Source organism: Muscardinus avellanarius (genome assembly GCF_963383645.1).
Source record: "Muscardinus avellanarius genome assembly, chromosome: 6".
NCBI lineage: Eukaryota > Metazoa > Chordata > Mammalia > Rodentia > Gliridae > Muscardinus > Muscardinus avellanarius.
This window is the reverse complement of record NC_137791.1, coordinates 34,032,249-34,048,453: the sequence shown is the minus strand read 5'-3', so window position 1 is coordinate 34,048,453 and position 16,205 is coordinate 34,032,249. Positions and strand designations below refer to the sequence as shown.

The following is a 16,205-nucleotide window of genomic DNA, read 5'->3' as shown; positions in this document are numbered from 1 at the left end:
GTGAACAGTTGTGAGCTCTTGTAAAACTCAATGAAAATTAAAATTAAAAGAAAATTATATATACTCAATATATATTGGCAAGGTATAAACATTTGCATTACCAAAGAAGGAATAGGGCCATAGAAAGAAGGGATGGAACTAAAATAGTAACACATTCCAGCAGGGAAACATTTAATCTTAGAGCTCCATCTCTGTCATCTAGGGCACCTAGTGGAGAGAAGTGATTTCCCAAGGGCCTGAAGCCCCTCCTCTGCAGCCTGCATGATTTCAGTGGGAAGTTAACTGCCTCCTCCAGACTGGCTCCATGGCTCACAGCTAGTTTTTCCTCAAAGTCATTCAAAGTCATCCCACATTTCTGGCATTTCTTAATGTTAGAGTTTTTTTGTTTTTATTTTTCAACCTGGGGTTCACCTTCACAGTAGTGAGGGTGCCCCATTTAAACCTGCTTTCAGGGATTCCAACCCTGCCATATGTTGCCTGGTCTCCCAAGCCTTCCTTTGAAATCTGGGGGGTAAGCCTCCATGATCTCCTTTTCTAGCAAAGCCAGCATTCCATGGACTCTGAGATGGACTGCCAATAGAAAAGGTAGTAATATCAACCTTAATCATTGCTGCTGGGGAGTTTTTTTATTACAGCCCTTGGGCAACCCTGACCCTGATTCCATTAGCTACCTCTATCATGGGTATCACTCACCATGAGTCTATCATGAACACCACTTCCTATTTCCTTTCAATCATACAACTTTCTTCCATACCTTCATCTTTCTGAGCCGCTGCTTTATACATGACTTTATAGGAAAATTACAAATCTATAAAATCTCTCTGCTTTACTTTTCATCTCAAATTTTACTATATAGTTTGCTAAACTAATACATCATACCCATAATGCAGTTTGAATATTTTAGTATTTTGATATTTCCTCCATTAGTTTATTTAAGCACATAATCTTTAAATTTAGCCTCATACAAAATTTTAGAACATGAGCAAGATGCAAATATGTTCTTTGCCAAAATGTAATACATGTGGACTCTACTTAATTTCCCTATGGAATCCTTTTTGAACTACATAATATTCTTAGAACAATCTCTACTGTCCATCTTTCCAGCCACATTTGGATCCTTTCAACTTTTTTTCACAAACCAGTTCCAAAGAATATCAATCCACACGGTCAGGCTTAGATATAGCAGCAATCCCATTTCTCTGATACCATTTTTTTTGTTCCAGTTAGCATTCTTGAGGTTATAATCTAACAGATTAACCACATAACTTAAAGGAGAAAAAAAAAAAACATTTGGGGATTTTTGGAATTGGTTTCAATCCATGTGAGGCCAGGGACCATGCATCTCAGGACATGGCAGAAAATAGAGAGAGGAAGAATGGGTTATGCTCGTATCTTGGAGGTTGGAAGCAAAATAGAGTGTGCAAGAGGAAGAGAAACCATTTATATAACCCCCAAGGCTGAACTCCCAAGGACTCACCTCCTGCCATAACCTACTAGCCTGGGTCATGACCTTAATAAATTCAGAAAAGTGAATTTATACACCGCTGGGATTACTACACTTATGACTTAATTATATCAGCTCCCAGTATTAACAAGTGAGATTTTTAGTAGACATTTTTACATCTAACTGTAATGAGCCCATTCAATTTTCATTATCCAAGTTTTAAAGTATGCAAAATTGGAAAGTAAAGATTATATAACTCATATGTTATTATCAGCTTATAAATAGTAACATTATGCATTATTTCTCTTCAGTAATATTGCCTTTAAAATAACTTAGATTTTTTTGTTACAGGAGATAACTGCAAGACTTCTGAATATAGCAAGATGAAAAGCATGCTTTTAGAATTACAAAATCGAAAATATATTACACAAGAAAATGAAAATCCTAATGGCGATGACATATCTCGGAAGAAGCTGTTGGTGGACCATATGTTTAAATATTTTGATGCAGACAGTAATGGAATTATAGATATTAATGAACTAACTCAGGTATGATTAAGGATTAAATAAACTTACTTAAATGTAGTATACATAATATATTTATAGTTAATAAAGTTTATTCTATAATAATAAAATACAATCTTAATCCATTTTATCAAGCAGTGAGTGAAAAGCCTACGAGCTAATGTTGGTACTTTATCCACAATATTAATTTCAAGTAACATGTATGATATTTTACAGTTTAAATGACATAACCACTTCTGCTAAATTTCTCTACTCTAAAACCTAAACTACTTATAAGTTCTCTGTCTTGTAGTTTTTATAAGATATTTTCTGATACAGTCTACAGCCTGTGTTATATTTATTACTCAATAAAAGATAGTTAATGCATTATCCAAAGATGCTGCTAATCCAAAAGCAAGCATGTCTCCATAATTTTTTTTTTTTGTAATACTGGGGATGGAACTCAGGGGCATTCTACCTCCATGATACACCTGCAGCCCTATTTTTTATTCTTTATTTTGAAACAGGGTCTCACTGAGTTGCAAAGGGCCTCACTAAATAGCTGAGGCTGTCCTCGAACTGTGATCCTGCTGTCTCAGCCTCCCAAATGCTGGAATTACAAGTGTGGGCCACCATACCTGGCCTCGTATAAAATATTTAAATGAGAAATGCAAGATGATATCGAGTCCCTGACATACCCCAGATTTTTTTCACTAAATATTAATTATATATTCTATCTGGTTTTGAATATTGTATCTACTCTATCAAATTTATCTTGTTAGAAAATATTTTGTAGGAATAATATACATCAAAATTATTAAGGAGACTAAAATCAGAAAGTTTTTCTTTTGAGTCATTCTGTGTTTGAGTGTATATTACTGAGGTCTGAGGGTTAGTTTGAAGAAAACTTTTAATATTTAGATTTAGAGTTTTGATCTAGTTAAGAAAATGTGAAGGGGCATGAGATTTTTTTTTTTTTTTTTTTTTGGTGGCACTGGGGTTCCTGGAAACCCTTCTACCTGTGGGCTACCTGGCTTTGAACCAACACGATCTTCCTGTTTCTGCCTCCCAAGCGTGGGGATTACAATCATGTGCCACCACTCCCTGCCAATATGAGATTTTTTTAAAAAATGTATAGAGATTTGAGGAAGTAATAGAGAAGTAACGAAAAAATAAAACTGTAACCAATAAATTTTTTGATTTATTGGTAATCTCCAAAACATATCATGAGGTAGATCTTGCTCCTTATACAGTATACCTAGTTTGTGAGAAAAATTAGATAGGCTATTTATATAGCAATGCCATCTTTCTAATTGTATCATCTGTCTAATTGTATCACTTATTTTAAAAATATGATATTATAAAATACAGAACGTACTGAGCAATATTTCTAAGCTTAGAAATAGCATAACTTAATTTAAAATTTCATATTAAAATTATCTTGTGGGGAAATAGACTACAGATTATAGTATCCAAATGAATAAAATTTATATCATTTTTATATTCCTTAATTATTCTACATTTATTATATAATTACTAAGTCCCATGTAAGGGGCTTTAAGGAATTGAATTCTGAAATTTAAGGTTAAAATTAGAAAATATTTTAATTAAAATATCTCTGTTGTCATGTAACATATAATTTATTTCTCAATGGTAAAACTCTTTTGAAACGTATTTTATAGTATTGATAAAACAATACTTAATTAAATTCAAGTGAATTAATAATTAAAGTATGTCAGCTTCATCTATGTTGTACCTGACATATATGAAATATATTGTGTTCAGGGTTTTACTATTGTTTTAATTTTAATAATTTTTAAATGTTTTTATTAATTTGTCAGCACCATTGTAGCCATAGTTGGGACAAAGTATAGTCAGACAATATAGTTCTTATCACAGAACCCAAATTTAATTCAAAGGGAAGATTACTAATCACTGGAGTGTAGAGGTATACATTACTTCAATCATGCATGTTTTATGTTTTCATTGTTTTCAAGTTTCTGTTAGTTCTCTATGGCTGCCATAATGAAATGCCACAAACTGGGTAGCTAAAATAATGTTTTTTTTACCCTTAGTTATGAAGGTTAGAAGTCCATAATCAAGATATCGGCAGGGCCATATTCCCTTTGAAACTTCTGGGGCAGATCCTTCCATATTCTAGAATTAGGTGGCCCCATAAATTCCTTGGTATTTCTTAGATTATAGAGGAATCATTTCACTTTCTGCCTGAATAATCATATGCTATTCTTCCTGTATGTTTGTATTCACATTGTCTTGACTCTGTATGGGAACACTGGATACACTGAATCAAGGATCTTCACCCAATGTTATAGTAAGATATAGACTATCCCTGAAGAGCTCATGCATTAATGCCCAGGCTTGATATGGTTCAGTCATGGCAGTTATATTCTCATCAGTACATAAATTTTAATGGATTTATCTGGGTGGTAGCCAAGGCAAAGAGGGTGTGGTTGGAAGTGGATTCCTATCCTTGTGGCCTTGGGAATTATATATGGTTCCTTTCCCCTTGCTTCCCCCCTCTCTTACTATGGGCTTCCATGATGTGAAGAGCAGAAGTAGTGTGTTCTCCCTTTCTCTCTAATTCCCACCACCATGCCCTGAGATCTATCTCAGACTAACATGAACTGAACCTGGAAATTTCAAGGAAACATGAATAAAAAAATATTTTTTTAAGCTGTATGGACAGATTTTCAGATTACATCAGTGAGAAAGCTGACTAAGATTCACAGTAAAACTGCATTTTATGTTATCTATTTACATCCATGGTGATTATTTCTCAAAAGAAGTAAGATTCTGAGGAAACAGGATTAATATTATAAAATAGCTTTTGAGGAATACAATTTAACTTAAAGTTCATCTCTTGCAAAGTTAGGTTGTGTTTTCTCAAATGCCCTTTATTTAGGCTTTGCTGCATGTTTGAAAAAAGTTCTTTCAATTCATTTGAAAGGTTTAATGTGGGAACAAAAATACTTTCAGAATGCCACTCATATGTTGGCCCTACAAAAGTTAAATGAAAGCAAAAGCTAACAAGGATAAAATTACTAACTTCCTCTTTCTTCTGCATATATTCTGTTTGAATAAAGAAGAACATCTTGGTTTATTCCAAGTTTTGGAAGTAATTAATAAGTCTGCTGTAAATTATTGTGTGCAGGATTTCATATGGGTATGTGTTTTCATCTACTTTGGGAAAATACCAAATATCATAATTAATGAACAATATGTTAAGAGTATGTTCCATTTTGTAAAAACCACCAAATTCTCTTCTGAAATTCCTGTACCATTTTGCTTTCATATCAATGTTTCTTTTGCCCAACCATCTCACTTGGTAGTAGCTCATAATCATATTAATTTGCATTTTTCTGATAACATGTACTATGAAACATCTTGTCAGATATTTTCATATTTTTCATTTGCTTATTTGTCTTCTATGTTATTGTTGTTGTTTTTGTTGTTGTTCTGTGTGAGATATAAAAATCTAAAATCTTTCACCTATTTTTAAACTGAGATGTTGTATTCTAATTGATGATTTATAAGGGTTATGCTCATTAAGTATTTTATCAGATGTATCTTTTGCAAATATTTCCTCCCAGTCAGTGGCTTATTTCTTCATTCTCTTTATATTTCATTTTGCAAAGAAAAAAATTTTTCAATGTTAATAAAATTCAGTTTATCAATAATTTCTTTTATAGTTTGTGCCTTTTATGTTCTGTCATCATATCCAAGGTCATCTAGGTTTTTTATCTTATATTACAAGAGTTTTATAGTTTTGCATTTTATATTGAGGTTTCTGATCCATTTAAAGTCACTTTTGTAAAAAGCACAATGTCTACATTGAGGTGTGTTCATTTTTTTTACATAAATATCCAGTCGTTTTAACATCATTTAACAGATTCAGTTTGTCCCATTATTGCCTTTGTATCAAAGATCAATTTAATATTTGTATGAGGGTCTATTTCTAGGCTTTTTATTCTCTTCCATTGATCTGTTTATCCTTTTATGTAAGACTTGATGTTGTGATGGGTCAATACTCTAACTTTGTTAGTCTTTTTCAATATTGTATTCATTCTTCTGAACCTTTGGACTCTTCATGTAAAGTGTAGAATTGGTTTTTTGATATCAAAAACAACTGAAATTTATGTGAATTTTATTGAATCTATAAATCAGGTTGGGAAGAACTAACAACTTAAAAACGTTGAACTGCTGCACAGTTTCGTAGAATATTTATTCATTAAAAAATTCTTTCATTTTATTTACTACTTTTTAGTGTATATATATTTATACATGTTTTGATAGGTTTATACATCAGTATTTTAGGAGGTATTAATTAATTAATTTATTTATTTATTTATTTATTTTTGTGGTAATGGAGATGGAACCCAGGGGCATTTTACCTTCAAGCCATACCATCAGCCCGATTTTTAATTATTTATTTTGAAACAGGGTCTCACTGAGTTGTAAAGGGCCTCACTAAGTAGCTGAGGCTTACCACAAACCACGATCCTCCTTTCTCAGCATCCCAAATATTGGGATTACAAGTGTGTGCTACCAGGGTCAGTTTAGGAGGTACTAATTTAAATGAGATTTTAGTCTTAAATTCCACTTTGTGATTTCTTGTATAAAGGAAACCATTTGATCTTTTTATATTAAATGATATCCTAAAATTTTATTGTAGTTACATATTATTTCCAGAGTTTCCTTGTCTTATTTTCAATTTTCTGCCTAGACAATCATGTAAACTGAACAAATACAATTTTTTTTCTTTTCCTGTGTACATATTTTCTTATTTCATTTCATTAGCTAGGACTTCAATACAATGTTGTCAATCAGTGGTGAGAGAGGACATCCTTGCCATATTCCAAATTTTAATTAAGAAGGTTCATATTTCTCATGATTAATTATTATATTAATTGTAGATTTTGTAGTTACAGAAGTTCTTTACCAAGTTGAGACTTTTTTTTCTCAATTTCTAGTTTGAAAGATTTTTTTTTTCTCATGATTGAGCATTGAATTTTACCAAGTGCTCTTTCTGCATTCACTGACAAAGTTATAAAAAGTTTTACTATTTAGGCTATTGAAATTATATACAGCATTAATCTTTAAATGCCACATCAGAATTGAAACCTGGGATAAATATGAATTGTTAATGGGATATAATTTTTATACATCTTTATAAATTCTGCTAATATTTTGTTTAAGAATTTCTATATCTATGGTCATAAATAGTTATCCATAGCTTTTTGTTGTTATTTTATTCTGTTTCTGGTATTTGAAGTATTTAGGGCTCATGAAAAAGGTTAGTAAGTACTCTCTGTTCTGATTTTCTGAAAGAAATTGAGGAAAATTGTTTTATTGTATTTCTTAAATGTTTAGTAGAATTCACCAGTGAACTAATCCATGCCTGATGCTTTGTTTTTATGTTTATTAACTATTGATTCAATTTCTTTAATATATAGAGGTGGATGCAGACTGGTTTTTTTCTTGCATGAAGTTTGAAATATTGTATTCCTTCAAGACTTGAACAATTTATTCAATGTTATCATATTTGTGCTGAGAGTTGTTCAAAGTATTTCTTAAATTTTATTTTAATATTCAAAAGATCTTCAGTGATATCCCTTCTGCACATATCCATAGTAAAAAAGCCACTTCTTTCCTTATCAGTATATAGTAGAAATATTATATTTCATTCAAACACATAGAATAATTTAATGGGTTCCTGAAAATGTATAAAAATATTTTGCCCATTACCAGCTCAAGTATTTTTTAAACATTTGTATTTTTAGGTTATTAGTGTTTTTTAACATGGTATATAATAAGTACTATAACCATTAATTCATAAAACCTCATAAAATTGGAAACATAACATCATAATATATTATAAAATTAAAAATAACATGAAGAAAAGAAATAGAAAAGAATCTTAATGGTTTCTGTTAATGATTTGTGAGCTATTTTTAGTAATACAAGTAAAAACCAAAGAATATAATTTAGCTGTAAGGTTTTATAAATGCAGCTGGTTGCACAGAAATTATTCTTATTCTGCATAATGAAGACATATCCTTGAGGTTTTTTTGAATATTTTCAAAAAATTAGTATCTAGAGTCCTATTTATTGAGATGAAAGCATAATAAAAAGCAGTACGTACAGAGAATGAAATCATTAGCATTACAGTTAAAACTTCTCACAGGAAGGAAATGTGTTGTAAAATGAATAGAGCAAGTTGTAGAAATAGTCCTCATTCAATCTACCTCTTCATAACTATAGCTTAACATGAATATAAATAGCTACATACTGAGTCCTTCAGTCTGACACTGTTTTTTGTATGTAAAAATATACACAAATAAATTACAAATTAAATTTTAAGAGGATGGTATTTTATAAAGTTGGTAAATTTGATGCTATAACACTTGTTAGAATTTTCATTGAAATTTGGAAGTTTAGAATATTTTTAAAAGGTAATAGCAAAATAAGAGAAATTTATAAAGCTTAAGGCTGAACATGCCTTTTATTTATTTTTTCCTCAAATATATGTGATGATTCTTTTTTAATTTTTTAATTGAAAGTAAATATTATATATTTAATCTGTATTTGGTGTCTTCTCCCCCCTCATTTTCCCTTTCTCCCTCCTGACAATTAATACCCAGTCTAAGCTTGCCAAATTCATACTTTTACCCCTATTTGGAAGTAGCCCCTCATCAATAAACTTCAGCCTCCTTCCTCTTTTAGCTTTCCATTCATACTTTGCTGAGATTTCCCTTCCATTATCTGGGGTCCCACTGGTATCCTCAATGCTCACTAGTTTGGGCATATTAGAGGAAACATATGTCCCTTCTCTTTCTGTGTTTGGCAGATCTCACTTAACATAATGCTTTCCAGCCCTTTCCATCTTCTTACAAATGACATGATTTTGTTCTTCTTTATAGCTGAATAGAATTCCATTGTGTGTATTTCCCATAATTTTGCAAACCATTCATCTGTTGATGGGGACCTAGGTTGTTTCCATATATTGGCAATTACAAATTGTGCTGCTATGAACATGGGTATGCATATGTTGCTGTAGTTCTCTGATTTCAATCCCTTTGGAAAAATACCCAGGAGTGGTAAAGCTGGATCTTATGGTGGATCTATTCCCAGTTTTCTAAGGAATCTCCACACAGATCTCCACAGTGGCTGAACTAGTTTGCACTCACAAAAACAACGTAAAAGAGTTCCTCTTTCCCCATATCCTCGCCAGCATTTATTTTTGTTTTATTTCTTTATGCTTGCCAATCTGACTGGGGTTAGATGGAATCTCAGTGTAGTTTTGATTTGCATCTCCCTGATGGCTAATGATGAAGAACAACTTTTCATGAATCTATTGGACATTTATATCTCTTCTTTTGTAAAGTGTCTATTCAATTTGATTTCCCAATACTTGATTGGGTTGTTTGTTTTGCTAGGGTAGAGTCTTTTAAGGTCTTTGTAAATTCTGGATATTATTCCCCTATCGGAGTGGTGACTGGTAAAGATCTTCTCCCATTCTGTAAGCTTCCTCTTTAGGTTCTTGATGTTTTCCTTTGAGGAGAAGATTTTTAGTTTGATGCTATCCCACTTGCTAATTCTTGCTTCAATTTCCTGAGCTTTGGAGGTTTTGTTGAGAAAGTTACTTCCTGTGCCTATATGTTGTAGTGTAGAGTCTATGCTCTCCTCTAATAACTTCAAAGTTACTGGTCTAATTTCTAAGTCTTTGATCCATTTCGAATTGATTCTTGTGCATGGTGAGAGGTAAGGACTTAATTCCATCTTTCTACAAATGGATAGCCAGTTTTCCCAGGACCATTTGTTGAAAAGGCTGTTTTTTCTCCAGCATGTAAGTTTGGCCCCTTTGTCAAAGATTAATTGACTATAGGTGTGTGGGTTTGTTTCTGTATCTTCTGTTCTGTCCCAGGTCAGTGTACCTGTTATTGTGCCAGTACCATGCTGTTTTTACTACTATTGATCTATAGTTTAGCTTGAAGTCTGGGATTGTGATGCCTCCTGCGTGATTCTTATTGCTGAGAACTGCTTTGGCCATTCCCGGTCTTTTCTTTCTCCATATAAAGTTCATGATTGGTTTTTCTAGGTCTGTGAAGAATGTCATTGGCAGAATGGACATTTTGATGATATTTATTCTGCTTTCCATGAGCATGGGAGGTCTTTCCATCTTCCAAGGTCTTCCTCAATTTCTTTCTTTAATGTTTTATAGTTTTTGTTGTAGAGCTCTTTTACATCTTTGGTTAGGTTTATTCCTAGGTATTTTATTGGTTTTGAGGATATAGTGAATGGAATTGATTGATTTATTTCTTTCATTGTGGATTCATTGTTGGTGTAAAGAAAAGCCACTGATTTCATTAGGTTGATTTTGTATCCTGCTATTATGCTGAATTTGTTAATTAGCTCCAGAAGTCTTTTGGTTGAGTTCTTAGGGTCTTCTAGATAAAGGATAATGTCATCTGCAAATAAAGATAATATTAATTCCTCTCTTCCTATTTGAATTCCTTTGATTTCCTTCTCTGGTCTTATTGCTGTGGCAAGAGTCTCAAGGACTATATTGAAGAGGAGTGGTGATAATGGGCATCCTTGTCTTGTTCCCAATTTTAGGGGAAATTTTTGCTGTTTTTCTCCATTCAGTATAATGTTGGCTTTGGGTTTGTTGTATATTGCCCTAATGATGTTGAGGAATGTTCCTTTTATTCCAATTTTCTGTACTGTTTTAACATGAATGGGTCTTGGATTTTGTCAAATTCTTTTTCAGCATCTACTTTCAGCATCTATTGCTATAATGATGTGGCTTTTATACTTGATAATTCTTGATTTGTGGTGAATACATGTATTGATTTGTGTATATTGAACCAGCCTTGTTTTTCCGGGATGAATCCAACTTGGACATGGTATATTATTCTCTTGATATGCTTTTGAATGAATATGGCTAGGTTTGTTTAGAATTTTTGCATCTATGTTCATTAAGGTTATTGGTCTGTAGTTTTCCTTTCTTGAGGTATCTTTATTTGATTTGGGGATTAATGTGATACTGGCCTCATAGAAGGAATTTGGGAGAGTTCCATCCCTTTCAATTTCCTGCAATAAGTTATGCAGTATTGGTATTAGTTCTTTACCAAAGGTTTTGTAGAATTCAGCTGGAAACCCATCTTGGCCTGGGCTTTTCTTTGATGGAAGAATTTTTATTGCCATTTTTATTTCATTGTTTGCTCTTGGTTGGTTTAGGCTTGCTATGTTCTCTTGGTTCAGTTTAGGTAGGTTAACTGTGTTTAGGAATCTATCAATTTCTTCCATGTTTTCTTGTCTATTGGAGTATAAATTTTAAAGTAGTTTCTGATAATCCTTTGAATTTCTTCACTATCTGTGGTGGTGTTTCCTTTTTCATTTCTGATTTTAGTAATTTGCATTGATTCTCTTTTTCTTTTGGTTAGGTTGGCCAGGGGTATACCAATTCTATTAACCTTTTTAAAGAACCAGCTTTTTGTTTTGTTGATTCTTTGAATTGTTTTTTTGTTCTCTATTTCATTTATTTCTGCTCTAATTTTAATAATTTCCTGTCTTCTGCTGGCTTTGGGGTTGGACTGTTGCAGTCTTTCTAGATCCTTGAGTTGTGCCAATAGGGTCTGAACTTGGTGATTCTGAGTCCTTCTTATGTGAGCACTCAATGCAATAAACTTTCCTCTTAATACTGCCTTCATAGTGTCCCAGAGATTTTGGTAAGTTGTGTCTCTGTTTTCATTTATTTCCAAAAATTTCTTTACTTCTTCCCTAATTTCAGTTCTTACCCATTCATCATTCAATAGTGTATCATTCATTCAGTCTCCACGTATTTGCGTAGTTTCTTTTGAGTTTCCTGTTGTTGATTTCTACTTTGATTCCATTGTGCTCTGAAAAGATGCAAGGAATTATATTACGTCTTTTTAATTTGCTGGTGCTTTCTTTGTGTACCAGGATGTGATCTATTTTGGAGAAGGTTCCATGGGCTGATGAGAAGAATGTGTATTCTGTGGTTTCTGGATGAATTGTTCTGTATATGTCTATTAGGTCCATTTGGTTTATAGTTTTCTTTAATTCTAAAGAATCTTTAGTCAACTTTAGTCAACTTTCCTCTTTTAGTCACTTTTAGTCACTTTCCTCTCTTCTCTGGCTCTGAAGTCTGCTTCTTTTTTCTTCTTTATGGTTTATTTCTTTAAGTATTTTCTCTAGTGTTGGCTTTGAATTCATAAATTTTTTGAGATTTTGTTTATCCTGAAATACTTTTATTTTGCCATCGACTTTGAATAGTAGTTTTTCTGGATAAAGCAGCTTCAGTTGGAAGTTATTTTCTTCCAAGGTCTGTGTCACATCATACCAGTCTCTCCTGGCATTCATGACCTGGGTTGTATAGTCTGAGGTGATTCTTATTATTTTGCCTCTATATGTCACCTGACCTTTTGTTCTCACTGCTTTTAAGATCTTTTCCTTGGCCTCTATGTTAGTCATTTTGACTATTATGTTGCGTGGGGAGGTTCTTTTTTGATATTGTCTTAATGGTGTTCTGTATGTCTCTTGAACATGAAGATCTATCTCTCATTCCATGTTTGGGTAGTTCTCTGAAATTATTTCTCTGAAGAGATTACGGATGCCCCTGGTCTGTACCTCTATCCCTCCTTCAATGCCTTTTATCTGTAAGCTAGGGTGTTTCATGTTGTCCCAAATTTGGTGTATGTTTAGGTTTTGTTGCTGTAATGACTTCTGCATACTATTGACTGTGTTTTCAGTGTTGAATGAACTGTCTTCTAACAGTGATATTCTACTTTCCATTTCCTCTAATCTTCCAGAATTTCTTTCTATTGCTGACTTCATTTCATTTATTGACTCTTTCATTTCATTCCAAGCCTCTTTCTGATTCTTTTTTAGGGTCTCTAACTCATCTTTCATCTCCTCTAAACTTGTTTTAAATCTTCTCATCATATTGTAGATCAAGATTCAGAACCCCCCTTTCTGCATTTCTTGTAGGTCAGTATTCATGATTTCTGTCATTTCTCCATTGTTCCGAGTTCTCATATTTTCAGAGTTCTCAGGTCTGGTTTTCTGCTGTCTTCCCATTATTAGTGGGTATTATTTTTAACCCAGTCTTTGTATTAGGACTTTAGAAAAGACTTATCCCCCCAGGGGAAAAAAAAAAACTTATCCCCCCCTGAAAACCAAAAACCAAAACAAACCTAAAACCCCCAAAAGTAAAATGAACAATACTAAACCCCAATAGTAAAAAATAAAATATAAAAGAATAGAAAAAGAGTTAAAAATAATAATAATAATAAAAGAGATAACAGTCCTACTATGTTGTTGATATATGGTGAATCTTGTATTTGCTTGGAGTGTCCCTTTGTGGCCCCGTGCAGGTATTGCACCTTAAGCACTCTTCTTTGGTCCCGGAGTTGAATTGGCCCACTTTGAGCACACTGACACTCACATATACCGTACTCACTGTGTGCTCGCCAGGTTCGTGGCTCCTCAGAATTCGCGCTGGCAGTCCAATCTGTGGCTCTGAATCTCTGGCAGCTCTCCCATATCCTGCTAAATTTTCACTCTTGTGGTGAGCAGGTCCACTTCCTGGTCCCTGCAGATCTCCGGGCGTGTCTGTGGGGCAGCCTTTGTTTGGTGCCGCTCAGGAGCTCCAGTTAGCTAGCAACTTCAGGTATTGGAACTCTCTGGTCACTTTCAGACTTTAGAGCTTCTCTGGGAATGTTAAAGACCCAAAAGTCCCGTTTAGGCCAGTGGCCCTGAGGCCACTGCGCCTGTGCCTGCACTCCACCAGCCGCCGAGTCTTCAGCTCACATCTGCTTTCTTTGTGTGTTGTGGTGAATCTTGCAGTTCAGTTGCTGGATTTTTTCTGCCATACTCCCCAAGTCTGTTTTGGATCGTACATTTAATTTTTTCTTTATTAAAACTCTTCTGTCTCAGTAGTTGAACTTAGTTTGCTTTAGCTAGTGAGGGACGCTGCATCTCTCTGTTGCCATCTTTGAAAATCCCCTCCATTAATTTTAAATAATAACTTTGCTGGATATAGCAGTTTTGGTTGGAAGTTGTTTTCTTACAGGGTCTGGATTACATCATACCAGTCTCTCCTGGCATTCATGACTTGAGTTGTAAAGTCTGGGGTGATTTTTATTGTTTTAATTGTTTTACCCCTGTATTTCACCCATTCTTACGTTTTTACTACTTTTAAGATTCTATCCTTAACCTCTATGTTTGTCATTTTTATTATTACATGGCATGGAGAAGTGCTTCTCGATCTTGCCTTAACAGTATTCTGTGTCTCCTGTACATGTATGTCCAAGTCTCTTTCTATGTTTGAATAATTATCTGAAATTATTTCTGTAAAGGGATTTTAAATACCCTTGGCCTGTAACTCTACTCCTTCTTCAATGTTTTTATCAATAAATTAAGATATTTCATATTGTACGATTGTTGTTGGCTATATTGACTTCTATATGCTGTTGAGTATGTTTTTGGTTTTGAATGAATTGCCTTCTAACAATGATATTTTGTTTTTCATTTCATTCCAGAATTTCTTTTTATGCTTTCTTAATTTTATTTATTGACTTTCATTTTATTCCAGGCCTCTTTCTGATCCTTGTCAATGTCCTCATTTTTTTCTCTCATTTCTTGTATACTTAATGTGAGGCCTTTCATCATATTGAAGATCAGGATTTGGAATCCTCCTTCTTGGATTTCTTATAGATGAGTAATTGTGATTTCTTTTATTTCCTCAATATTTTAGTTCTCACATGTTCAGCGTTCTCAGGCTTGTTCTTTGATGTCTTGACATCTTACTTTGTGTGTGTGACTCTATGGGTAATCTCTCTGACCAAATCTTAGCAGTAGGAATATAGAGGTATCAGAAGGATTTGCATAGGTAAGCAATGCTTTTTTCAATGGTGTGGGTTGGGTAAGGAGGGAGATGCTGAAGCAATGGGTACACAAGTCAGGTATAGTAGAGGATATGATTGAGTATGAATTTAAGTATAATAAAATATCATCTTGTTGAAAATGAGAGAAGGTTAGATAGTAGGATTATTGTACCTAGTACAGAGTATTTCGATATGGAGAGATGAAATAGCTTGAATATAAAACAGGGAGATACAGTAAGGGGAAAAAGTTTTGAAAGAAGAGAAGAGAAGGTTAGAAGGAGGAAGTTTATAAAAGAAATGGAAGGGAGCAAACAAACATGCATAAAGTAACAAAACAAGTTACAAAAACTAACAATTATAAATCAAAGAGGACAAACAACCAAAAGAAGAGAAAAAAAAAGAAATGAAAAGAGCAAAAAAAGAAAATAAGGAAAAAAACAAAAAGAACTAGTATCAATGTAAAAAACAACCAAAACATAAAAAAAATCAGCAATCCTGCTAATTTACATATGTAGGGCCCAGGCCTATATATCTGTATGTATTTTTACTGTGTTAGATACTGGAGTATATTCCAATGTCTCTCGTTTACTCCATAACCTGTTTTCAGCTTTTAGACCCACTTTATGAGTGTTTTCTCCTCTCTGGCCTCTGACAGCTTTGTGTTCGGGTGTTAGGGCTTCAGGTGTCACTGTAAATGAGTTCTGTATAAGCTCAGGGTTCTTTGTTTTCCCAACCTGGGCTCTGCACTTTCTGGACATGGGCTCTGTACTCTCTGTCCCTAGGCTCTGTTCTCTCTGGCACTGTGCACCACACCTTTGGGTCCTAGGCTCTGCACCCTCCAGTCCTGGGTTCAGCACCTTCCAGTTCTGATCTGTGTTCTCTGCACCTGGCTCTGCAATCTCATGCCCTGTGCCTTTCACTTTAAGACCCTCAGCTCTGTGCTTTCTGGGCATGCACTCTAGTTCTACATGCTCCTGACCTGTGATCTGCGCTTTCCGGCTTTCTGGGTGTGGGATCTGTGACTTCCAACCCTGGGCTCTGTGCCTTCCTGCCCTGGGCCTAAGCCTCCTAATATACACTGATGAAGGGTATCCATTGTACTCTATGAGCGATCCCCTGTGATGATGTGCAGGTACCACACCTTGAGCACTATGATCCTTTCCTGTACCTCTAGAGGTTCCCATTGTAATACCTCCAGGATGGACTGCCAGGAGTTAAACCACCTGTGATTGCTCTCAGTGGTCATCCATCGAGTAATGGGTAATGCAAAGTGGTTGCCTTGCTGCCCTGCATGCCAAATCTGTGGAGGGCACAGTGCACTGCTGT

General features: G+C 34.2%; 1 protein-coding gene across 3 annotated transcripts in view; it reads left to right on the top strand.

The window, feature by feature from the left end:
- Nucleotides 1–16,205, top strand: part of FSTL5 (follistatin like 5) — a gene marked incomplete at both ends in the record, with an annotated part of 758,080 nt that overhangs the window by 361,910 nt on the left and 379,965 nt on the right. For all 3 annotated transcript variants that reach the window (XM_080697087.1, XM_080697086.1, XM_080697085.1), the window contains one exon: nt 1,796–1,992. In XM_080697087.1, coding sequence (XP_080553213.1) covers nt 1,796–1,992 — 197 coding nt within the window. The remainder of the gene's footprint in view (nt 1–1,795; nt 1,993–16,205) is intronic.